The 25,187-nt window shown below is 36.4% G+C and overlaps 2 protein-coding genes across 3 annotated transcripts; both read left to right on the top strand.

Annotated features, from left to right (window-relative positions):
- Positions 1-7,356: 7,356 nt before the first annotated feature.
- LOC125664427 (protein toll-like) lies at positions 7,357-11,879 on the top strand. The gene has a single exon (XM_048897197.2). It carries the CDS (start codon positions 7,365-7,367, stop codon positions 9,582-9,584), a length of 2,220 nt encoding a protein of 739 aa, XP_048753154.2. The 5' UTR covers positions 7,357-7,364; the 3' UTR covers positions 9,585-11,879.
- A 5,347-nt stretch (positions 11,880-17,226) lies between these two features.
- On the top strand, positions 17,227-24,532 carry LOC125664428 (protein toll-like). 2 transcript variants are annotated; one of them, XR_008799002.1, is made up of 3 exons: positions 17,235-17,330; positions 20,563-23,445; positions 23,518-24,532. XR_008799002.1 is itself a non-coding variant. In XM_048897198.2 (2 exons), exon 2 carries the CDS (start codon positions 20,582-20,584, stop codon positions 22,793-22,795), a length of 2,214 nt encoding a protein of 737 aa, XP_048753155.1. In that variant the 5' UTR covers positions 17,227-17,330; positions 20,563-20,581; the 3' UTR covers positions 22,796-24,532. The 2 variants fall into 2 exon arrangements, 1 of the variants encoding a protein (XP_048753155.1); XM_048897198.2 differs by having other exon boundaries at positions 17,227-17,330; positions 20,563-24,532.
- The last annotated feature ends 655 nt before the right edge of the window (positions 24,533-25,187 follow it).

Raw genomic sequence — 25,187 nt, 5'->3', positions numbered from 1 at the left:
ATTTATGAAAAACTTGAAATTTCAGGTTACCTGGAATCAAAAGGTATAAGTAGCTGACTTCCTTAAGGGTGATATCTGGAAACTTATGGCATATCAAGATACGTAATATCACTCTTCTTCACTTTGATAATTGTAAATTAGTCAGATATCTAATACAAAGAAGGAGTTCCTTAAAATATTGGTAGAAAAATTGAAATTTCATGTGACTTGCAATCAAAAGGTATAAGTAGCTGACTTCCTTAAGGGTGATATCTGAAAATTGCTGGCATATCAAGATACCTAATACCACTCCACTTCACATGGATAGTTGTAAATTAGTGAGATATCTAATGCAAACAAGGAGTTCTTTAAGATATTTATGAAAAACTTGAAATTTCAGGTTACCTGGAATCAAAAAGTATAAGTAACTGACTTCCTTAAGGGTGATATCTGGAAACTTATGGCATGTCAAGATACCTAATATCACTCTTCTTCACTTCGATAATTGTAAATTAGTCAGATATCTAATACAAACAAGGAGTTCTTTAAGATATTTATGAAAAACTTGAAATTTCAGGTTGGCTGGAATCAAAAGGTACAAGTAGCTTACTTCGTTAAGTATGATATCCGAAAATTGTTGGCATATCAAGATACCTAATATCATACTTCTTCACGTAGATAGTTGTAAATTAGTCAGATATCTAATACAAATACAGAGTTCTTTAAGATATTTTGAAAAACTTGAAATTTCAGGATACCAGGAATCAAAAGGTATAAGTATCTGACTTCTTTAAGCGTGATATCTGGAAATTTATGGCATGTCAAGATATCTTATATCACTCTTGGTTACTTTGATAATTGTAAATTAGTCAGATATCTAATACGAACTCAGAGTTCCTTAAGATATTTGCGAAAAACTTGAAATTTCAGTTTACCTGCCATCAAAAGGTATATGTAGCTGACTTCCTTAAGCATGATATCTGAAAATTGATGACATATCACGATACTCAATATCACTACTCGTCATACGTATCGTTGTAAGTTAGTTAAATATATGATATAAACACGGAGTTCCTTATGGTATTCACACGGATCTTGAAATTTCATTGTACCGGTAATCAAAATGTATAAGTAACTGATTTCCTAAAGAGCGATATCTGAAAATTCGTGGAGTACCAAAACACTGTCTATCACTTCTTGCCATATGTATAGTCGTAAATTCGTCAGATATCTAATACAAATATAAAGTCAAACATAAAGTTTCTTACGGTATTCACACTTATGTTGAAATTTCAGGGTAACTCGAATCAAATTGTAAAAGTAGCAGATATCTCAAAATGGATGGTATATCAAATGATTGAAGGTCTGAATTCAATCCGTATCACTTTTAAAGTAAACACTCAGTTGAAAAAGTTTATTCGTATTTTGCATTGCAACGTTATGTAATTGGGGATAATTGAGCATGAAATTTCATACGACTCCTCGTCCTCTTTAGAAAAAAAATCTGATAGATAATAATTTTCAAACTCATTAACCTTTATCTGGTAGCGAGCTATCAGTAATTATAACTTTTATATTTTGTAGTAGCTGGCTACGAGTTGCTAACTTTTCTTACTTTTAGTAGCTGGCTACTAGTAACTGGCTACTAGTAGCTAACTTTTCCTGGTTCAAGTAGCTGGCTACTAGTAGCCAACTTTTCTCTTTTTAAGTAGCCAGTTACTAGTAGCTGGTTACTAGTAGCCAACTTTACCGATCTTACATTGTATTCTATAAGGCTGTAAGTACGGTGTAACACTCGATATTTTGATTTCTTATGAAAAGAATTTTAAAAATGATTTGACTTAGTTGCGTCAAAAATCTTTGATATTTCGAATAAATTTGGTGATATTTTTGATAGAGCAGTAAATATTTCTCAAAATGAATTAGAAAAACAAAAAAACAAAAAAACCTTTGCTTTACTGTGGTATAAACTTAGATTTTCTGATTCACTGTTACACCTGTAATAAAAACTTGGAGTACACTTTCGTTTTGAGTTTGTTTTGTTACGTAGTACAGCAATAACGTACAGCGGTGGATTTAGACCCCTCCCCCCTTCCCCCGTTGTGGCTCAAATTACAATTTGACATACACATATAAGCAAGATGAATAAATCAATTATTTGTTGTAATTTATTGATTTTACTATGTATAAAAAGTAGCTACATGTAGAATGATCCTTAAAAGTAACCTTAAGTCCTGGAACCCCAAACCCACACCCTATTTAACAAATCCTGAATCCGCCATTGCTATTGTAACATTTGCTCCGTTTGTAAGGTCAGACCACTCCACCTTTATTTGGGATATTCAAATGTAAACGAGTTATCGGTCGTTAATGGATTTTAAATCCCAAAGAAGACATGAAGTATTCGCAAGATATATATCATGGGGCGGATCCAGGAATTGCGGTTACGGGGGGGGGGGGGGGGCGCCACTTTATGAGACAGGGGGTCTATGGGCCGCCTTGAGGCCCCCAGTGGGCCCAGGGCAAAGCCCTGGTGGGGGCCTAGGGGGCAAGGCTCCCACAAGCTCCTGGATTTTACAGATTTTATAGGGTTTGAAATATGTCTCCTATTCAAGTAATTTGTGCTATTTTTTATCACCTTTAATAAGGTGAAATTAATAAAATGACGCAAATTTTAGGGGTTTTTGGAAAAAATTAAGTTCTCCCAATAAAGTAATTCAAGAAATCAAAAGATTTTGTCATTTATTTCTCCGGGAGTGGAAGAAATTATTGCTTCTTTTATCGTTTAATACATTTTTCGAAACAAGATACCACGTTTTACCATAAATTTGAAAATTTTAGGGGAGGGGAGGGGGGCGCCGGCTGCCCCCCCCCCCCCCTCCCTTAAATCCGCAACTGATATCGGACTGTTTCAGGACTTTGGTGATGGTGAATTTATTTTATTTATTACAAGCTTGTTCTATGTCCATTGTCAGTTTTCCTTGATTTCTCCGCTAACAAGATTAAGATATAAGGCTCACAGCTGTTGTAACAAGTCAAGAGGGAGCGCTTACTCCTTCTAGGCGCCTGATCCCAACTCTGGTGTGTATAGGGGGTCGTGTTCTCAGTGCTGCATTCTTTATACAACTCTGGTGTGTATAGGGGGCCGTGTTCTCAGAGCTGCATTCTTTATACAACTCTGGTGTGTATAGGGGGTCGTGTTCTCAGAGCTGCATTCTTTATACAACTCTGGTGTGTATAGGGGGTCGTGTTCTCAGTGCTGCATTCTTTATACAACTCTGGTGTGTATAGGGGGTCGTGTTCTCAGAGCTGCATTCTTTATACAACTCTGGTGTGTATAGGGGGTCGTGTTCTCAGTGCTGCATTCTTTATACAACTCTGGTGTGTATAGGGGGTCGTGTTCTCAGTGCTGCATTCTTTATACAACTCTGGTGTGTATAGGGGGTCGTGTTCTCAGTGCTGCATTCTTTATACAACTCTGGTGTGTATAGGGGGCCGTGTTCTCAGAGCTGCATTCTTTATACAACTCTGGTGTGTATAGGGGGTCGTGTTCTCAGATCTGCATTCTTTATACAACTCTGGTGTGTATAGGGGGCCGTGTTCTCAGAGCTGCATTCTTTATACAACTCTGGTGTGTATAGGGGGTCGTGTTCTCAGAGCTGCATTCTTTATACAACTCTGGTGTGTATAGGGGGTCGTGTTCTCAGTGCTGCATTCTTTATACAACTCTGGTGTGTATAGGGGGTCGTGTTCTCAGTGCTGCATTCTTTATACAACTCTGGTGTGTATAGGGGGTCGTGTTCTCAGTGCTGCATTCTTTATACAACTCTGGTGTGTATAGGGGGCCGTGTTCTCAGAGCTGCATTCTTTATACAACTCTGGTGTGTATAGGGGGCCGTGTTCTCAGAGCTGCATTCTTTATACAACTCTGGTGTGTATAGGGGGTCGTGTTCTCAGAGCTGCATTCTTTATAGAATTTCTGAAATTGATTATTGTTCGTTATCTTCACTTTTATAGAAATGAAACTTTGGTATCTCTGAGGAATAAGTAAGGCTGTATATCTAGCCCAAAGTTCTGTAATGAATTTGATTGTCACTGGAAAATCAACTAGATTTTTGATAAGTATAAAAACAAAAGATTCCGAGATAATTTTCCAGTGAAACTTCTATTGATTTTTCTTTCACAGTTCATGACCACTGCTGCATACCTAGTATTTTTTGGTTTACTGTGTTGCCCACTAATCTCTTGACTGTTGACCACAGGAAGCAAAAATATCATTGAAAGGAAAAATTAAGAAAAATAAGAAAGAAAGGAACGAAAAAAATCAGCATGACAAGAACGGCCTAACAATTTGTATGAATCACGCCAGGCAGCATTCAACCAGGACAAACGGGATGATTTCTACTTCCCTATCGTCATCTTCCCGTATTTATGTAGCAATCTTAATAATAATAATAATAATAATAATGATTGGTTTTATATAGCACCTTTTCCATCGTATGCTGCTCAAAGCGCTTTACAATGCATTATTACCCAGGAAGACCTTATATCATTCTAGAACTTTCTCAGCCTCCTGGGAACCATGAAGTGCAAGCTGCCATTACAAGTGCTAGAGCACTAACATTCTAACAATATATTTCACTGTCTATAGCCAGGTACCCCTTTTACACTTGGGTGGAGTGAGGAAATTCATGTAAAGTGCCTTTCCCAAGGACACAACGTCGGCGCTGCCGAGGCCAGGACTTTCCCTATACCTGCATATTGGGTTTATATCTCTCACCTTACTTCGTTTACCTGATCAAGGTAGAGGGCTCACAGCCGGTTTGACCGGTGAACAATGGATACTTACTCTTCCAGCTACCCGATCCCAGCACTGATGTATCCAGGTACCTGATCCCACCACTGATGTATCCAGGCACCTGATCCCAGCACTGATGTATCCAGCTACCCGATCCCACCACTGATGTATCCAGGTACCTGATCCCAGCACTGATGTATCCAGGTACCTGATCCCAGCACTGATGTATCCAGGTACCTGATCCCAGCACTGATGTATCCAGATACCTGATCCCAGCACTGATGTATCCAGGTCCGTATTTGCCCTACTTCTAATTTTGGATCTTAGTGTGAATTGTGAAGTTGATCACTGTTCGTTATTTAGAGTTTCCAGAGGTCAGTGTGGTCAGTGTTGTCCCTGTTTTGTATTACGTAGAGGATTCCATCTCTCTCCCTTCCAACGATATCCGTCTTTTGTAAATATTTGTAAACGCCCTGTTCGTATGCACTGATTTCAAATGCAATGAATGGAAAAGTAAATACAATTAAAATGGAATCGTAAAACGAAAATTATTCCAGCTAGTTTATGACCGTGCGAATTTTCAATACAAACTCGAATATTGCTTCTATCGAATGGACAAGAACCAATCAGGACGCAGTACTGCGAGAGAGAGAGAGAGAGAGAGAGAGAGAGAGAGATGAATATTCCCCTTCCTTATACAATCCGTCTAGACTTCATGTTCTCGTGGTAAGTATACGACGCATTCAATGTTATGTCAGAATATCATCGTTATGTTTATGTCGTATTGTTTATGTCTATGTCGTATAGTTGTAGTATAGGATTTCATTTAGTTCCTTTGTTTAAAATAGCAAACAGTAGTCAAAATTTTGGTACAATGCTAATGATGGAAATGAAACTTATTTGATCCTGAAGATGACAGAGCGTTTTTGTTTAGCAATCACTTTATCTGTCTACGGCAATGAGACACACAGGGATTCCCAAGGTAAAAAACCAATTCAAACATGTGAATCATTTCTTGCTCAATTTTGAAATGCCAGGTTAAAATCATGTTTCGAAATGGAGATTTCAGTGATGATTTGATTATAAATGTAAAGTCTGACAATGATAGACATCTATATAAAGTAATTAAATCTCCTTTTCTGAATCATCTTGTATTCTTGCAGGGGTGTGATTATTCCTCTTTTCAGAGGAAATCCTCTGATTTGCTCAATTTTAAAAAATGAAAAACTTTGGATTTGATCTAAAGTGGCAGAAAATGATATTTTTCCAGGTAAGATGAGGTGTTTTCCTCCCTTTTTGACAAGTTTTCCTCTGATTTCTGAGCAATTCAGTCACATCCTGTTCTTGGGTGTCCTCGGGTTAGTTAGTTGATTTACGTCCTGTCAAGAATTTTTCATTCAAATTGAAACGTCACCAGGTGTAGGATCATGTCACCAGGTGTAGGATCATGTCTATGTTTAGCGCTCAGGACCGTAGAAATGAGGACTCGTACCAACGTCCGCCCCGACCCAGGACCTCCGATTTTAAATCATATCCGAAAGACTCATGATTTCCCTTCTAAATGACGAACGATTGGCGAAGAAACAATCACTACCTATATTTTCGGTTAGGTTTGACGCGGTAAAAAGGTAAATATACAGAACTTTTAAAATAGACTTTGGACCAGAAAAATATTTAGAAAAATTGTCAAAAAAATTCAGAACTATTTTTCTTAAATTTCGCACCACAAATCACCGCCTCCCTATAGAAACTGGTAGATGGATTGGTATTCCATATAATGAAAGATTTTGTGTTTTGTGTAACGAATCGAAAATTGCAGACGAATTCCATTATACATTAGAATGCAATGCTTTGTCAAATATTAGAAAAGAATACCTACACAGTAGGTATTACACAAGACCTAATGTTATTAAATTTCATGAAATTATGTCAACCAGTAAGGTTAAAACACTTAAAAAACTCTGTATGTTTATCTCAAAAATCTATGAGTTAGTCTGTCCTCCTTAATATATTTTGTAAATACTTTTTCAATACATGTATATTGTATATTTGTACATATTCTGACCTTATTCTTACTCCAATGTATGTTTACTTAATGCACCTCATGTACCATGTATAATGTGGTTTGAGTGAATAAAATGAACTTGAACTTGGTCATGGTACGAACGGGGCTCAAACGCACGACCGCCAGGTAACAAAGCCAACGCCCTACCACTGAGCTACCATGACTGTTCGGGTCTCCTCGGGTTAAGATGTGATGATTGTTGATCATAATTATGAAAAGCGAGATTCTATTTCTGTTTAGCTCTTAAAATACGCCATAAATCATCTGAATGCCTGTTTAAAAAAATGTATAATTTGAAATATATTGGAACAAATGGAAGGTAAATAGAATTAATAATTATATGTTATTGTACGATTAGAGAGAATTAATTAATATTTCAAGTGATTATCTTTCTTCTAGTGAAGGTCCATGGAAAAATATGTTTTCTCGGAAATTAAAGTAAAATGAAGGCATCAGAAATAAATTTCATATATGAAAATACAAATATACATATAATGTTTCAGGTCTTCACGATTCTCGGAAATGGCTCAGGAGGTGTATCTCATTATTCTACTCTCGGTGATCTATCTCGTTCAGTGTCAATACTTTCAATGGAACACATCTTCCAATAGCACACGGAATTCTTTCTGTAGTGAAGACTGCAGGGATTGCAGCGTCACTCCCTGTGTGGCTGAGGAGTTATGCTGTGTTTGTAAACTAAAGTCGGGATGGGAAGTCGGACAGGAGGACATAACTCCCTTGCATATTGAGTACAGAAACGTGTTTGGGGACAACACACTTGTAAATCCATTTCCTTCTCAGGATAATAAATCTATATTTGAGGTCATTCATACAAATGGTCGTCTGCGGAAATTTCCCGGCAATTATTGCAATTATGAATGGATCTTGCATGTTGATTTTCAATTTAATGAAATTGTAAAGGTTCCTGATTTGAGCTGCATACCTTACTTGGAAATACTTATTCTGAATAACAATGCGCTCTCAGAAATACGAAACACAACATTTAACAAAAATACATATTTACGTAAACTAGACCTTTCCTTCAATCCTATCAGGTTTCTGGATGCAAATGCTTTCAAAAGATATGATGGTTCGGTACCATACTCAATGAATTTGGCTAATACTCGAATCAAAGATCTAGACGTGACTAATTTTTTATTTGAAGATGGAAAATTCTGTGAAATTGATTTTTCCTCGTCAACAATTCAAAATTTCGTTAATAGAAACAATTTTACGGTTTCGCCTGGAGTAAAATATGGAACCAATGCTGTAGTGAACTTTGAGAATACCCGCATTAAACAGTTACCAAACATGACTTCGTTTGGGATCAAATCTGGATATGAATTTTACTACTACTTGGAATTTAAGGTATTAACAACGAATCTTAGCATCATTTGCGACTGTATTTATGCAAGGTATCTCACAGAAGACTTTCCTGTCTATAAAAAGTTTTTCATCCAAATGGAATTGGATACCCTTATCTGTTCTGAACCAGAGTCATTGCGTAATTTCACCCTTGCAGAAATCAAGGAAAACCATTTGGATGATATGACTTGTGACGTAGGATACAAATGTCCTCACAAATGTCACTGTTTTGAACAACCAAGCAGAAACCACACTGTAATCAACTGCACAAATGCAGACATTACAAAACTCCCAGATATTCTACCATGGGCGAGCAATTATTCTCTATTCTTCGGAGATAACGACATACCATCATTGGAGGAAAAAAGCTATTTTGGCAAGGTTTCCTATATGCAGATATCAGGTTTAAAAGAAATTGATAGCAACACCGTAAAAGCATTTCCAGACAGTATTGCTCTCGATGTGAAGAACCACCATATACAGAAACTCCCAAAGGAACTCATGTCGAAAAATTCGTCGAGAATTAACTTTGGTCAAGTTCAAATTGACTGTGTTTGCTCCGACAAGTGGCTTTATCTTTGGATACAATCGACAAATAACCAGCCTTCCACTGAATATATATGTTCGAACTTAAACAAAAATTTATCTAATTTAACAATTGATGACTTTCAATGCGAAGAGCCAGTAAATGAAGTTCTTTTTACAATGATGATAACACTCTCCGTGCTAGCCGTATTGTTAATTCTTAGCACACTAAGTTACAGCTGCTGGTATCCAGAAATGCTAATTTTAGCCAGAAAATGTTTCACCAAGACGCGTCCCCATGAGAAGAAATGTGACTTTGATGTGTATATATCACTGGATGAGAAGGACCATATACAAAGAAACTGGGTTATTAAATGTTTATTGCCATTTCTGGAGTCAGAGGGCTATATAGTGTACCTGCCTATGCGTGATTCGTTGCCAGGAGAAATTGAGATTTCCTCAAGGATGAACGCCATAAAAAGCAGCATAGCTTCGATAGTTATTCTGACTGAAAAAGAATCTATGGAAAATTTTCGAGACATTGATGACAGCGAAACTAAAAAGATTTCGGTAATTAAGGAATTCGAATTGATGTGGAGTTTATTCGTTAAACAGAAATATCGAAACATTATTGTTCTTAACTTTGAAAACATTCGTAAACAATTTACTGGGCATAGAATTGTTAAGGCATTTGTTAGAACTAGACATTTTGTCAAAGTTTCCTCGCGGAAAAGAAATGTTTTAAAAGAAGTTCGTTCACGTCTACACGAGCCACGGGGTAGAGATATTATGTTGAAATCTCTGAAAAATGTTTCCGATTTCAACAGGAACATTAGATTTCATAAGCCGTAATTTGAATCTGTTAGGGAACATGGGGGATTTGAGATGTTTCGCTTGTTGATGGATGTTCAATTGTACAAATGTCTGTAGTATATTCTTGTAAATGTATTCAATGATATTTTGATAGCTTGATAAGTTGATATGATAATGATACTAATGTGCCGATCGGCTTCTTTACAATGTCTTCATTCTTTGTTGTACCGTCAGGAAGATACAACATATACTCTATTTCCCACAAAGGATGGAAGTTTATGCAGTATGAACGGAGACAATCACGTGCATGCATATCATAATTATATTTGTCTGCGATACTCGTCCTAAAAAAAATCCATGAATAATAATAGTGAATGTGTCCTTTAAATCCCTACCTTTACCGTCGTTCTGCACTAGGAATCAGTAGATGTCTACCTGTTGTAGCTGTGTACAGGCTTATCCACGGTCTCATGATACTTTAAGGATACTCCCACTGACGGTTAGAAACAGAATACAATTATCCATGATCTCCCCTGCTTTTACATTTGACGTGTGCTTGTTTTGATAATAGAAAACAAAAGAAATGTTGCGTTTAATTTCTTGCATAAGCCTGGGCCAAAGTGAAACATTTTTATACCCCCGCAACAAGTTGTGGGGGGGGGGGGGGGTATACTGGAATCAGGTTGTCCGTCTGTCCGTCCGTCCGTCTGTAGACGCAATGGTTTCCGGACTCTAAAGCATTATCCTTTCCACCTACCGTCACCATATCATATATATGGACTACCCATGGGATGAAGATGTTCCCTATCGATTTTGGGGTCAAAAGGTCCAAAGGTCAAGCGCACTGGACATCGAAGTAGCAATATGGTTTCCGGGCTCTAAAGCGTTATCCTTTCCACCTACAGTCACCATATCATACATATGGACTACCCATGGGATGAAGATGTTCCCTATTGATTTTGGGGTCAAAAGGTCAAAGGTCAAGTACACTGGACATCGAAGTAGCAATATGGTTTCCGGGCTCTAAAGCGTTATCCTCTCCACCTACAGTCACCATATCATACATATGGACTACCCATGGGATGGAGATGTTCCCTATCGATTTTGGGGTCAAAAGGTCAAAGGTCACGCGCACTGGACATCGAAGTAGCAATATGGTTCGGTTTGTCATGCCATTTGTTTTTTACACTGAGAAAAGAGGTAGTTTATACCTATTACCAACACCCTTTGGGAGATTGGGGTAAGCGGGGGGTATTCTTAGTGAGCATTGCTCACAGTACCTCTTGTTTAAACAAACTCGATGTAATCCGCGGAAACTGTTTTAATGATTCTTCATGAATGAAGTCCAGTTAAATCACTCATGGTTTGAAAACTCATCTGGAATAAAAACCCAGGAAAGTTCGTCATCGTCTACTTAAGGGGCATCGACACGATTTGAGCTGAAATTATTTTGCCATTTTTAATGTTTATAATGTTTTACAACGGTGATTCTAATGGTCAGAAATTTTTTGAATGTCAGTTGTTGAGGTACATGGGAGTTCACAATTTTTTTTTTTTTTTTTATATATATAATTTAGGCTCATGCCATATTTTTGCTTACATATGTTAAATGTACTAGTAAAAGTGTAATTCGTTTAAGGCGGATTTTGTTTCGTTTATTAGTTTAATTCTGAACACAGTTGGATTGTTTCTAGAGTTTGGCACATTAAACACGAGTACGAGCCTTGATTATGTATGCATAACAAACAAATGTGAGTACTGAATCTCACGTGTAACTCAACGATTGATCCTCAAATTTTGGAAAAATGGAAAAATGTTGAGCTCAAATCATGTCGATGCCCCTTTAACAATTCTATGTAGAGAAAAAAAAACAACAACAACGTTTTAATGGATTGAAAACAGATTGATCCGTTTTGTTACAAATAAATGTTTATTGGTATATACATAAACTATACATGTATACATCTTCACCTTGCATACATGTAAATATGCATACATACCAATGATAATTCATGGAAACCCGGAAGCTTATTTCCAATAGGATCCTTTAATGTTGGCGCTAGGGGTAATTTTTGTTGGAGAAAACCTTTTGTTTTGCTAATAATGATAATATACTGTGTATGTCATATTATAAGATCAGAAGGACCCCATTGGAAATAAGCCATATGGCTTTTATGGGTTATCCTTGGCATAGGCATATACATTAATTTATTGACTGTGCTCTTAAAGTCAAATAGCTCTTAAAGTTTACGCTTTTATCTTATGTATTTAAAAACAACTTTTGTTTTAAGTATGTGTTCCTCTGTGATATTGTCTTGTATCTATATTGTACATGTGCCTATTTCTAAATAAATAAATGAAATTTTTCCCCGCTAAATTCAACATGGCTGTCATACAAAGCTCCAAATATAATCAGTCCTTTCTAGATGTAAAACTTATACGGTACCAATTTTGAAGCACCAGATGCGCATTTCGACAAATAATGTCTATTCAGTGATGCTCAACCGATTTAGAGTTTTAGAGCTATTATAGCCAAAACAGCGTGCCAAAAAAGTGGAGTCAAATCTATACATGAGGGAGATAATCCTTAATTTTGAAATGAATTTCTAAATTTTATAACAGTAATTAAATATGCATCCGTATTTTCAAGCTAGTAACGAAGTACTTAGCTACTGGGCTGTAGAGACTCTCGGGGACTAACAGTCCACCAGCAGAGACCTCGACCCAGGGGTAATAATGTAAAACTTATACGGTACCAATTTTGATTCACCAGATGCGCATTTCGACAAATAATGTGTCTTCAGTGATGCTCAACTGAAATATTTGAAATCCGAAATAACAATGAAGTTTTAGAGCTATCATAGCCAAAAAAGCGTGCCAAAAAAGTGGAGTCAAATTCATCTAAGTATAAGAGCTATGCATAAGGGAGATAATCCTTAATTTTGAAATGAATTTCTAAATTTTATAACAGGAATTAAATATGCATCCGTATTTTCAAGCTAGTAACGAAGTACTTAACTAATGGGCTGTAAAGACCCTCGGAGTCTAACAGTCCACCAGCAGAGGCCTCGACCCAGGGGTCATAATGTAAAACTTATACGGTACCAATTTTGATGCACCAGGTGCGCATTTCGACAAATAATGTCTCTCCAGTGGTGCTCAACCGAAATGTTTGAAATCGAAAATAACTATGAAGTTTTGGAGCTAAATATAGCCAAAAACAGCGTGCCAAAAAAGTGGAACCAAATTCGTCCAAGGATAAGAGCTATGCACGAGGGAGATAATCCTTAATTTTGAAATGAATTTCTAAATTTTATAACAGCAATTAAATATACATCCGTATTTTCAAGCTAGTAACGAAGTACTAAGCTGCTGGGCTGTAGAGACTCTCGGGGACTAACAGTCCACCAGCAGAGACCTCGACCCAGGGGTCATAATGTAAAACGTATACGGTACCAATTTTGATTCACCAGATGCGCTTTTCGACAAATAATGTCTCTTCAGTGATGCTCAACCGAAATATTCCAGAAATAGATATATCGCTTAGAGTTAATGTACAGCCCTACCAGTATGAACCAGTTGTACTCCGCGACGCACCCCTACTACAGGAAAACGATAGTGATTCAGAAAACAGCGAGGACGAATGCCCTTCAGCATCTGATATGCAATGATTTGTTAATTTACACACGTACCATATTAAACTGTTTTAGAATAGGAACGAAACGAGTACTCAATGCTCAGTAGTGCTTTCATTTGTAAGATTATTTTGCTATGTTTCTAGCAGGTGCTCGTGTAGTAATTGCATCGCAATACGCACAAGAAGGGAGTACACTGATCCCACTTCTGGTGTGTCCAGGGGTCCATGTTTGCCCAATTCTCTATTCTGTATTGCTTATAGGAGTTATGAGATTGATCACTGTTCGTTATCTTCACCTTTCATCTAAATGTTGACTTGAAGGCTAAATCAAGGGACTATTTTTTTACTTCTCATGTACAGGCTTTTGAATAAATAATATCTCACAAGAATATAAAAACAGGTCGACTAACAAAGGAGCACAATTTCTACCCCCCCCCCCCCCCCCCCCGAGACATCCAGCATACTGCTCGAAAAACTGATGACCAAAGACTCCGAAAATAGAGGAATTCCTGCATATTCTTATCGCGTAGAATCGGAGTGGTTCTTAACAAAGTATTTTTTGAACGATTGATCACTAAATGAAAAGGTGAAGACAAAGAACATTCATCAATCTCCTAACTCCTATAAGGAAAACAAAATTAAGAGTTGGGCAAACACGGCCTCCTGGATATACCAGAGGTGTGATCAGGTGTTTAGGAGGAGTAAGTATCCCCTTGTCGATCGGTCACATACACCGTGAGCCCTATCTCTTTGTAAGTAGTATGTAGTCAAATTCAGTGTGTACATTCGATAGGACTATATCCTTTGCTCATTTTTGTTGAAAAAGCGACTGTCTCTGGTATTAAAAAGTATAGTCTTTAATTCATTGTGAGGAATGGTCGTGTAAAGTGTTGAAAAGTGATATGTTGATGTTGTTGATTGAAAAGTTTTGTTATTTCAAATTTACTGAAAGTTCCATAGATATTTTTAGAATCAACATTTGAGTTATACCATTTCCGGCATATGTTGTGACATAGTATGTTTTAAGTTTCTCCTTAACAGATGTTAATCTTTTGGTGAGGAGCAAAGGTAGCAGATCGACAGAAAAAATACTGGAATTATGCTTGTAAGGAAGATTAGGAATCCTGGCTTTAATTTATCGAAAAAATATCAAATTTAAATTTGAGCAGTCAAAATTTGAGTAAGATCTCAGCTCTAAGTCCAAGTTTCGACGTAAGTTGCTTTTGAAAAATCCAGGCCAGTATTGGTACAGCAACTCCTCCATACATCCCGTTGACTGGAATACCAAATGTGTTTAAAAGTGAAGCATGACGTGAAAGACTTTTATCATTTGAGAAGAGTACGGTTACCTAATGCTGCCTGAGTTAGATTGGTCTACTTTATGTCGAAGAACTTTGGAGATTTGTTGGTTCACAAATAACTCCTCAGGGCTACATATCGTGAGTATCGATGATACTGAACGCTCAAAAATGATATTAACACAACACACACACATATATATATATACATAAGCACTGAAAAGGCCACGACACTGTTGGTCATTTAAAACTCAAATTTTCGACGCAACCTGCGTCTTTATCCAGAGACATATATTACATAAACAAATAACATGCAAAAACGACAAGTATCGATAAACTACATTGGTGACAAGAGTGATACACTGTTGTACTGAGTGATAAAAATGGTGGTGGTTTCGTTGTAAAGCGTGTTTACTGACGATGGTTTAGAGAGTTTGTACCATGGTCGGGTCGGGATGAAAATAGAATTATTCTTGATAATTACAGAAATCAGATAAATTTAGAGGGAGAACTTCCAAAACAATGTGATTATGGAATACAATGGTGGGAAGATAATGATATGGAGTGATTAAGTTCAAAACAATATTTTGTAGTCCGTACCATTATGATTCGGATATGGTAATAGGGGATGCTTACTCCTCCTAGGCACCTGATCCCACCTCTGGTGTGTCCAGGGGTCCGTGTTTGCCCAACTATCTATTTTGTATTGCTTGTAGGAGTTATGAGATTGATCACTGTTAGTTATCTTCACCTTGCACCCAACCGTGATACAAACTCTCTAAACCATCATCAGTAAACACTATGTAGTGAACACCTATCAGAAAACTCGGGTGATAGACAGCATACTTTTCATGTCTCACAATTAATGCACGGAAACTGACTAAGCAAAACGACTTGCGCACTTTTTGGAAACTTATTCTAAATTTGCCATCAAGTGAATGAGTTATCAAAACACACTGAACACATCCCCAAAATAAAGACAGTATTTTTATTTAAATAAGTAAATTTTAATGATATAGCATACAGCAAGTATAAAACAGCGAAACAGGTAGACATAAAGTCGTGTATATGATGGACTGTGTAAGGAACTTAAATCATGCTATTCATTCCGTTTTTAAGATCTCTCTCTCTCTCTCTCTCTCTCTCTCTCTCTCTCTCTCTCTCATCTTTACATATTATGTATATGTAACATGTATGGAATACATACAATTTGAATAAAGGAATCCCAACTTACGTATATATTTTCTAAGTACTTAACAATAGCATTTAGGGCCTTATAAACGTGTCAACGGGCACGAAAAGGATAGGTAAGGTGAGGTGAGGAACGACAATGTGACTGAATGATGTTTGCTTAGAATAAACAGAATAAATAGCATGATTAGTTAACATGTGTAAAAACAATATTATCTAGTTACTCCGTGCGCCGACTATAATAATATACTTTTATACACATAACCATGATAACGATAGCATTTATTCCGTAAATGCAACTTTTAGACTTTAAAATGGAATACAATGTAAATATCATGATTGGAATAAATCAATAGTTATTTATACATATGTGTGAATATATTATTGCCGTTTCGCTCTGCTATCGGTTTATAATTCACGGTACACATTATATTTCAATGCAAAGAATTTGTGGTTTTGCGTCGGTAAAAACTCATGTCATTCGCTCCGCTTTCATCACAGTTTTACTCCCCCCCCCCCCTCCGCGGCCCCTTTTTGTCTGTTTTATTCCCCAAAAACCCTTTCCCCGGGATAAACTTCCCCTTTCAACGTCTTTTAGAATGTTGCCTCTGTATATATATACTCATGTTATTCGCTCCGCTATTTGTTTATAATCCATTGTAGATCTACAAACACAAATGTCTTCATTGTGGTGTATATCTCATCTTATCAGGTTAGAAACACACTAATATCCTTAATAGTGTAAATTGACGTTAACGTCAAACTAATTCGATCCTCGGAGTGAATAACATGATTATGCCAAAATGACCAACGGCACGAACAACCAGATTGTCAAAATTTCGGGACGACCCGTCTCTTCTTCAGGACTCTATGGGCGAATAAGGCCTGTCCTAATTCGCTCCACCTTTAACATTGATTGGCAAGCCTAAAGACAAAATTCATGTAGTTTGCGTTGTAAATACGTTCGTAGATTAGTGTAGTTGTAGTGCTAGATGTATTTTTATTGTTATCATTCTCTGTTGATATTGGTCACATTATGTAATTCTTTTCGTTTGTCCTGAAGAAGGGACGGGTCGTCCCGAAAATTTGACAATCTGGTTCGTGTCGCTGGTCATTTTAGTGCTTTGTATAATTGTTTGCATTTGACCTTGTATCCATGCTGTGGATCCGACACTTAATTTGAGGTATCGGGTGTTGTTGCAACTTTAGTGCTGAGAGAGAGAGAGAGAGAGAGAGAGAGAGAGAGAGAGAGAGAGCTATTTGTTTATTCATTTATTTGTCTATTTATTGATATGACAACCCTAAAGCACAGCGACCCACTAAAACGAGAGATTTAATTACATTGGTTAATTTCCACAACAATGCATTATCCACTGATATCAGTTGGAATAAGATTTGAATACTTTAGTGGATTTAATACCATAGTTAAGACTTTTTATTACCTTTTAAGAGATGACGTATCACCTTTTGTTGCAAAATTTCCCATTTAAACCTTCCATACATTGATTTCAATTACAATGAAATTAAAATGGGTTTTCCAAATACAGAAAAAGACCACTTTAACTTTGATACACATGCTAGATAGCAGGTCCATTTCTTGGAGATACACATAACTACCTGTCTTTCTTTTGCAGTGAGTGTGGACTAGGAATTATTTTGGTGAGTAATCATTACAAATGGATGTTATAACTGTTGTAATGCATATAATCAATTTAGTAGTAATAAATGACGACCCAGATCATCAATATTGATTTTGCTGGTGCTCACAAAGCATTATTGTGCATATTGCCTACGTGTCATTCAACAGCAAGGAACCATATACCTACACATTTGGCACAAATAATCGAGATTTTCTTTGGAATGCATAAACATCATTAATCTTAGAATCGTCCATACTTTTTTCCTTCATGTTTACGAAAGAATATCGCGGGAATATCTACGGCACTTATTTTTTTTTATGTCTGTTAATAGTAAATAGAAAGTTATATTCTGTTTTTAAAAAAGTGCTATTTAACATAATCGGTTAAGGTGATTGTGCATAAAGTTTTATTCTCATATTATAAGCAATCCTGACTCTCTAATATTCACATGTGATACAACATATTTTGGGGAGTTAAAAGTCTTTTCAACTTCCTTAGGTCATCTTACACTGCGCGTATGTATATATTGTAAAGGACTTTGCATGTTCGGGAAAGGCACCTCAAATATATGGTGTTCACCGCAAGTACAAAATGGGCACTTTTAACTTTTATGAAAGTTCACAATCACTGATTATTTACTTATTTTGGATTCAACATTGTGAGATCGCATCGTTTCTATCATGTATTAATTGCAAAATAAAAAAAAAAACAATTAAGCATTCTTCTTTCATCTTTGTATTCGAGGTTCTTTTATAGGAAAGGTCCAATAACATGCGATTTAGGACTTTGGTGTGGGCTTCTTTACACCTTCGCTTTATTGAAATAACTCAAGTTTCAGAAATGTGCTTTCTACCTAACTAGCACGGGGAAAAGGGCTAGACAAACAGACAAACATACATATTCTCTCTATTTAACAATAATTGTTTGACGACGAAATATATTTTTGACAGATAGATAAACACGGGAAAAAGGAATAAATAATGAACAGTGATCAATCTCATAATTCCTAATAGATAATGAACAGTGATCAATCTCATCATTCCTAATAGATAATGAACAGTGATCAATCTCATCATTCCTAATAGATAATGAACAGTGATCAATCTCATAACTCCTAATAGATAATGAACAGTGATCAATCTCATAACTCCTAATAGATAATGAACAGTGATAAATCTCATAATTCCTAATAGATAATGAACAGTGATCAATCTCATAACTCCTAATAGATAATGAACAGTGATCAATCTCATCATTCCTAATAGATAATGAACAGTGATAAATCTCATAATTCCTAATAGATAATGAACAGTGATCAATCTCATAACTCCTAATAGATAATGAACAGTGATCAATCTCATCATTCCTAATAGATAATGAACAGTGATCAATCTCATCATTCCTAATAGATAATGAACAGTGATCAATCTCATAACTCCTAATAGATAATGAACAGTGATCAATCTCATCATTCCTAATAGATAATGAACAGTGATCAATCTCATCATTCCTAATAGATAATGAACAGTGATCAATCTCATAACTCCTAATAGATAATGAACAGTGATCAATCTCATCATTCCTAATAGATAATGAACAGTGATCAATCTCATCATTCCTAATAGATAATGAACAGTGATCAATCTCATCATTCCTAATAGATAATGAACAGTGATCAATCTCATAATTCCTATAAATAATAAAAATTTAAGAGTAGGGCAATAACGAATCCCTGCAAATACAAGACGTGGGATAAGGTGCATAGGAGGGGTAAACATTCCCTGTCGATCGGTAAATGGAGTAATCCGTATTCTAAATCAGTGTTCAAATAAAGGCTTCACTTGGTACGAACTATGTCAGAGGGGATTTTATTATTTCTACCTAAATGGTATGATTTATATGTGGATATTGACATCCAATGTCTCTGTCTTTGGTGACATCCAGTGTCTCTGTCTTTGGTGACATCCAGTGTCTCTGTCTTTGGTGACATGCAATGTCTCTGTCTTTGATGACATGCAGTGTCTCTGTCTTTAGTGACATGCAGTGTCTCTGTCTTTGATGACATCCAATGTCTCTGTCTTTGGTGACATGCAGTGTCTCTGTCTTTAGTGACATCCAATGTCTCTGTCTTTAGTGACATCCAGTATCTCTGTCTTTAGTGACATGCAGTGTCTCTGTCTTTAGTGACATCCAATGTCTCTGTCTTTAGTGACATCCAATGTCTCTATCTTTGGTGACATGCAGTGTCTCTGTCTTTGATGACATCCAATGTCTCTGTCTTTGGTGACATCCAGTGTCTCTGTCTTTGGTGGCATGCAGTGTCTCTGTCTTTAGTGACATCCAATGTCTCTGTCTTTAGTGACATCCAGTGTCTCTGTCTTTGGTGACATCCAGTGTCTCTGTCTTTGGTGACATGCAGTGTCTCTGTCTTTAGTGACATCCAATGTCTCTGTCTTTGGTGACATCCAGTGTCTCTGTCTTTAGTATTTTTACAAATCGCTATGAGAGACATTTTAATGAACGCTCTGCAGTTGTAAATAATGCGTGTGTGATTATAGAAGTACTTTATGAATAGAGCCCCTCTATGTTAAGGGCTGGGGATTCTGACAGATATGAATGTAGAATGTAAAATTTAAGATTTGCAAGGTATGAACTACCACACTTCACTCCGGCTTCAGGAAGTATGCCGCCGTAAAGGTCGTACTTCATACTCTCATGAATCTTCAAAATGAAATTCATTAACGAAAGTATATGATAAATATAGTACGTTTATTTTATCCTTTGGGGATTCGGATAGAAATCAATGAATAAAGTGACTATCAGAAAGAATTATGCCCCCTAGATCGAAGATCGGGGCATATTGTTTTTATCCTGTCTGTCACTCCGTAATTCTGTCATTCTGTCTGAAACTTTAACCTTGCTCATAACTTTTGAACAGTAAGTGCTAGAGCTTTGATATTTCGCATGAGTAATCCTTGTGACAAGACCTTTCCATGGGTACTTTTTGACCTTGGCATTTGACCTACTTTTAAAACATTTGACATTGGTTATGTTATATGTTAAATACATATATTAGAGCTTTCATATTGCACATGAGCTTTTCTTTTGACAAGATATTTCTACTGGTACCAAGATATTTGCCCTTGTGACCTTGGCCATCTTCAGAATTGGCCATTATCGGGAGCATTTGTGTTTCACAAACACATCTTGTTTTTATATTTGAAAATACATATATACATATAATGTTTCAGGTCTTCACGATTTCCGGGAATGGCTCAGGAGGTGTATTTCATTATTCTACTCACGGTGATCTATCTTGTTCAGTGTCAATACTTTCAATGGAACACATCTTCCAATAGCACACGGAATTCTTTCTGTAGTGAAGACTGCAGGGATTGCAGCGTCACTCCCTGTGTGACTGAGGAGTTATGCTGTGTTTGTAAACTAAAGTCGGGATGGGAAGTCGGACAGGAGAACATAACTCCCTTGCATATTGAGTACAGAAACGTGCTTGGAGACAGCACACTTGTAAACCCATTTCCTTCTCAGGATAAGTCATCTATATTTGAGGTCATTCATACAAATGGTCGTCTGCGGAAATTTCCCAGCAATTATTGTAGTCATGAAAGGATCTTGCATGTTGATTTTCAATTTAACAAAATTGAAAAGGTTCCCGATTTGAGCTGCACACCTTACTTGGAAATACTTATTCTGAATAACAATGCGCTCTCAGAAATACGAAATACAACATTTAACAAAAATACATATTTACGTAAACTAGACCTTTCCTTCAATCCTATCAGGTTGATGGATGCAAATACTTTCAAACGATATGATGGCTCGATACCATACTCAATGAATTTGGCTAGCACTCGAATCAAAGATCTAGACGTGACTAATTTTTTATTTGAAGGTGGAACATTCTGTGAACTTGATTTTTCCTCGTCAACAATTCAAAATTTCGTTAATGGAAACAATTTTACGGTGTCGCCTGGAGTAAAATATGGAACCAATGCTTTAGTGAACTTTGAGAATACCCGCATTACACAGTTACCAAACATGACTTCGTTTGGGATCAAATCTGGATATGAGTTTTACAAGCACTTGGATTTTAAGGTATTAACAACGAATCTTAGCTTCACTTGCGACTGTATATATGCAAGGTATCTCACAGAAGACTTTCCAGTAATTAAAACGTTTTTCATCCAAATGGAATTGGATACCCTTATCTGTTCTGAACCAGAGTCATTGCGTAATTTCACCCTCGCAGAAATCAAGGAAAACCTTTTGGATGATATGACGTGTGACGTAGGATACAAATGTCCTCACAAATGTCACTGTTTTGAACAACCAAGCAGAAACCACACTGTAATCAACTGCACAAATGCAGACATTACAAAACTCCCAGACATTCTACCATGGGCGAGCAATTATTCTCTATTCTTCGGAGATAACGACATACCATCATTGGAGGAAAAAAGCTATTTTGGTAAGGTTTCCTATATGCAGATATCAGGTTTAAAAGAAATTGATAGCAACACCGTTAAAGCATTTCCAGAAGGTATTGCTCTCGATGTGAAGAACCACCATATACAGAAACTCCCAAAGGAACTCATGTCGAAAAATTCGTCGAGAATTAACTTTGGTCAAGTTCAAATTGACTGTGTTTGCTCTGATAAGTGGCTTTATCTTTGGATACAATCGACAAATAACCAGCCTTCCACTGAATATATATGTTCGAACTTAAACAAAAATTTATCTAATTTAACAATTGATGACTTTCAATGCGAAGAGCCAGTAAATGAAGTTCTTTTTACAATGATGATAACACTCTCCGTGCTAGCCGTATTGTTAATTCTTAGCACACTAAGTTACAGCTGCTGGTATCCAGAAATGCTAATTTTGGCCAGAAAATGTTTCACCAAGACGCGTCCCCATGAGAAGAAATGTGACTTTGATGTGTATATATCACTGGATGAGAAGGACCATATACAAAGAAACTGGGTTATTAAATGTTTATTGCCATTTCTGGAGTCAGAGGGCTATATAGTGTACCTGCCTATGCGTGATTCGTTGCCAGGAGAAATTGAGATTTCCTCGAGGATGAACGCCATAAAAAGCAGCATAGCTTCGATAGTTATTCTGACTGAAAAAGAATCTATGGAAAATTTTCGAGACATTGATGACACAATTGAGATTTCGGTAATCAAGGAATTCGAATTGATGTGGAGATTATTCGTTAAACAACAATATCGAAACATTATTGTTCTTAACTTTGAAAACATTCGTAAACAATTTACTGGGCATAGAATTGTTAAGGCATTTGTTAGAACTAGACATTTTGTCAAAGTTTCTTCGCGGAAAAGAAATGTTCTAAAAGAAGTTCGTTCGCGGCTACACGAACCACGGGCTGGAGATAGTATGTTGAACACTATGAAAAATGTTTCCGATTTTAACAGGAACATTAGATTTCATAAGCCGTAGTTTCAAACATTTTGGTGATCACAAACTGGTTCAGAAGTTGTTACTTATGTATTATTAGGTTTAAAATGATTTGTCTGCATACTACTGTAAATCTGATGTGCCCTACGCTTTTCAACAGGTTACGCGAATTTCATAAAAGTTGCGTGTAATGCTGGACTTCAAACACACGATGGGACCCCAAAACAAAGAAAACAAGTTCGTATCTCAAAATACATGTATTGAGCACAATATATATATGTAAAAGAAATGACAGTTTCGCAATATATGAATATCGATTAGATTTTTGCTTTGTAACCATGTTTTCTAAAATAACATTAACACAATCTTTGTACTTTTTTGAGAATTGTTGATGGTCTTTTGCATATTTGGCTTAAGGCTTGTCGTTTATCATCATATTCTACATCCAGGGGTCCATGTTTCCCAACTCTTCATTTTGTATTGATTTGTATTCATTTTGAGATTGATCACAGTTTGTATCTTCACCTTTCATAATCATATTGTACATGTAAGTTCAGCTAATTCTTACCTCTAGTTACGATTACTTTGAGCTAGCTTTGTAAACAACCCAAACAAATGCGCATAGAAGGTGACATTTCAGATAACATCATGTTGATCTTTTCATCCGGTAAAATAGGTACATGTAATTTAGGGTTAACCACGACTATAATCTGAGAGTAAACGTCTAGACTCCTGGCTCGTTAAATAGATACATGTAAGTTAAGGTTAACCACGACTATAATCTGAGAGTAAACGTTTGTTAGTGTAGTTTGTCTAGACTCCTGGCTCGTGAAATAGGTACATGTAATTTAGGGTTAACCACGACTATAATCTGAGAGTAAACGTTTGTCAGTGTAGTTTGTCTAGACTCCTGGCTCGTTAAATCATACAGATATTCTATTGACATTTTGAAATTATTCAAAATTGAATCCCATCATGAATGTAACAGACTTGTAAATACACATGTACCAATATATTTTGGATTGGTTACTTTAACGTTGTAAGGTCCAAATTTCGCCCACCTTGCAGAAACACTGTTGAATTATCGCACATACTTTTCTTATGTTATGCCATGCATTATTTTACCTGTTTTAACCAGACTTATTCGGTGTTAAATTGGTAGTTACACACAAACTGTAGCTAGGTCACTTCCGGTGCATCCACAGACACGTGTTCAGTTCAAACTTCCACAATCATTTCATTTGCCTTTGATTGACTATTTTATCGAAAAATTATTATTGTGTTTTACATCATATGACTCCAGAGTATTTGCATGTTTTTAGATTTGTGAAGGAGGTAAACACAAGAAATACACGACAGAGCTCCAATAATTTTATTTATGTTACAAGAGCCTAAACAGAATGTTTTAGAAGATCTTTTATCATTTCAGCAGCAATTTTATGAACTCATTGTATAAGAAAATACACAACTACCACATCTTTTAAATCAGCATATCTCAAACATTATTTTGATCCTCAATAATACTCGCATGTTTATTTTCTCTTTTCATTTAGTTCTTATCTGTATGTATATAAATTGTGATGTTTCCATGTTTTGTGATATAATTTCTCATTATGTATATCTGTTATAGACAGGACCACAATGTAAACTAGTTTATATAGCTAATTGTGCAATCCTGTATAAAAAAAGGATATTATTATTATTATTATTGTATAGCTGTACATTTTGCTACTACAGTATCGTGTCATAAGTTTCAGTGAGAAAAAAATCTCTTAGAAATACGTTGTTTTACGCTCTTTCACACCTAAATCTAGACAGTCTCGCATGGGTTATATGCATTATATTGGGCTTCCCCTCATGCGTATAGGGCTATTTATAGACGCTTAAAAGAGTTAAAAAGCGGCCATGCTTCTTCTCAGTGTTTTCTTTTACATGCAAAATGTGGTAAAGCATGTGATAGAGGGAAAGTTCATAACTTAAAAACCCAATTCAGCAGCATTAAAGTAATTCTGCATACTTTGAAAAACGGTACTTTGAAATCAGCATACTGATCATAAGCAGAACATGCTCTTGCGTATCGCATAAATTGAGATTTATTAATTTTATGTTGTTTAACTTCCCTCACGAGAATTTTTCACTCATATAGGAACGTCACCAGTGCCGGTGAAAGGCTGCAAAATTTAGGTTTATGCTCGGTGCTTACGGCCTTTGAACAGGGATAGATCTTTATCGTACCACACCTGCTGTGACACGGGATCTCCGGTTTTTCTAACTCATTCAAAGGACCGTCCCATTTACTCTCCCCTTACGACAAACAAGGGGTATTGAGGACCTATTCTAACCCGGATCTCCACGGAACCGTATCAGTTTAGAGATATAAACACTATATGCAGGTGAAAATGGAATATTGCCACACAAATATGAAAAGTTTAAA

The sequence above is a fragment of the Ostrea edulis genome, chromosome 1 (assembly GCF_947568905.1).
Source record: "Ostrea edulis chromosome 1, xbOstEdul1.1, whole genome shotgun sequence".
Lineage (NCBI taxonomy): Eukaryota > Metazoa > Mollusca > Bivalvia > Ostreida > Ostreidae > Ostrea > Ostrea edulis.
Note: the sequence above shows the minus strand (reverse complement) of the source record. Positions and strands in the feature narration are given on the sequence as shown.

Excerpts from the sequence above, each read along its gene's own strand:
- LOC125664427 (XM_048897197.2), top strand. The coding sequence starts at position 7,365 with ATGGCTCAGGAGGTGTATCTCATTATTCTACTCTCGGTGATCTATCTC.
- LOC125664428 (XM_048897198.2), top strand. The coding sequence starts at position 20,582 with ATGGCTCAGGAGGTGTATTTCATTATTCTACTCACGGTGATCTATCTT.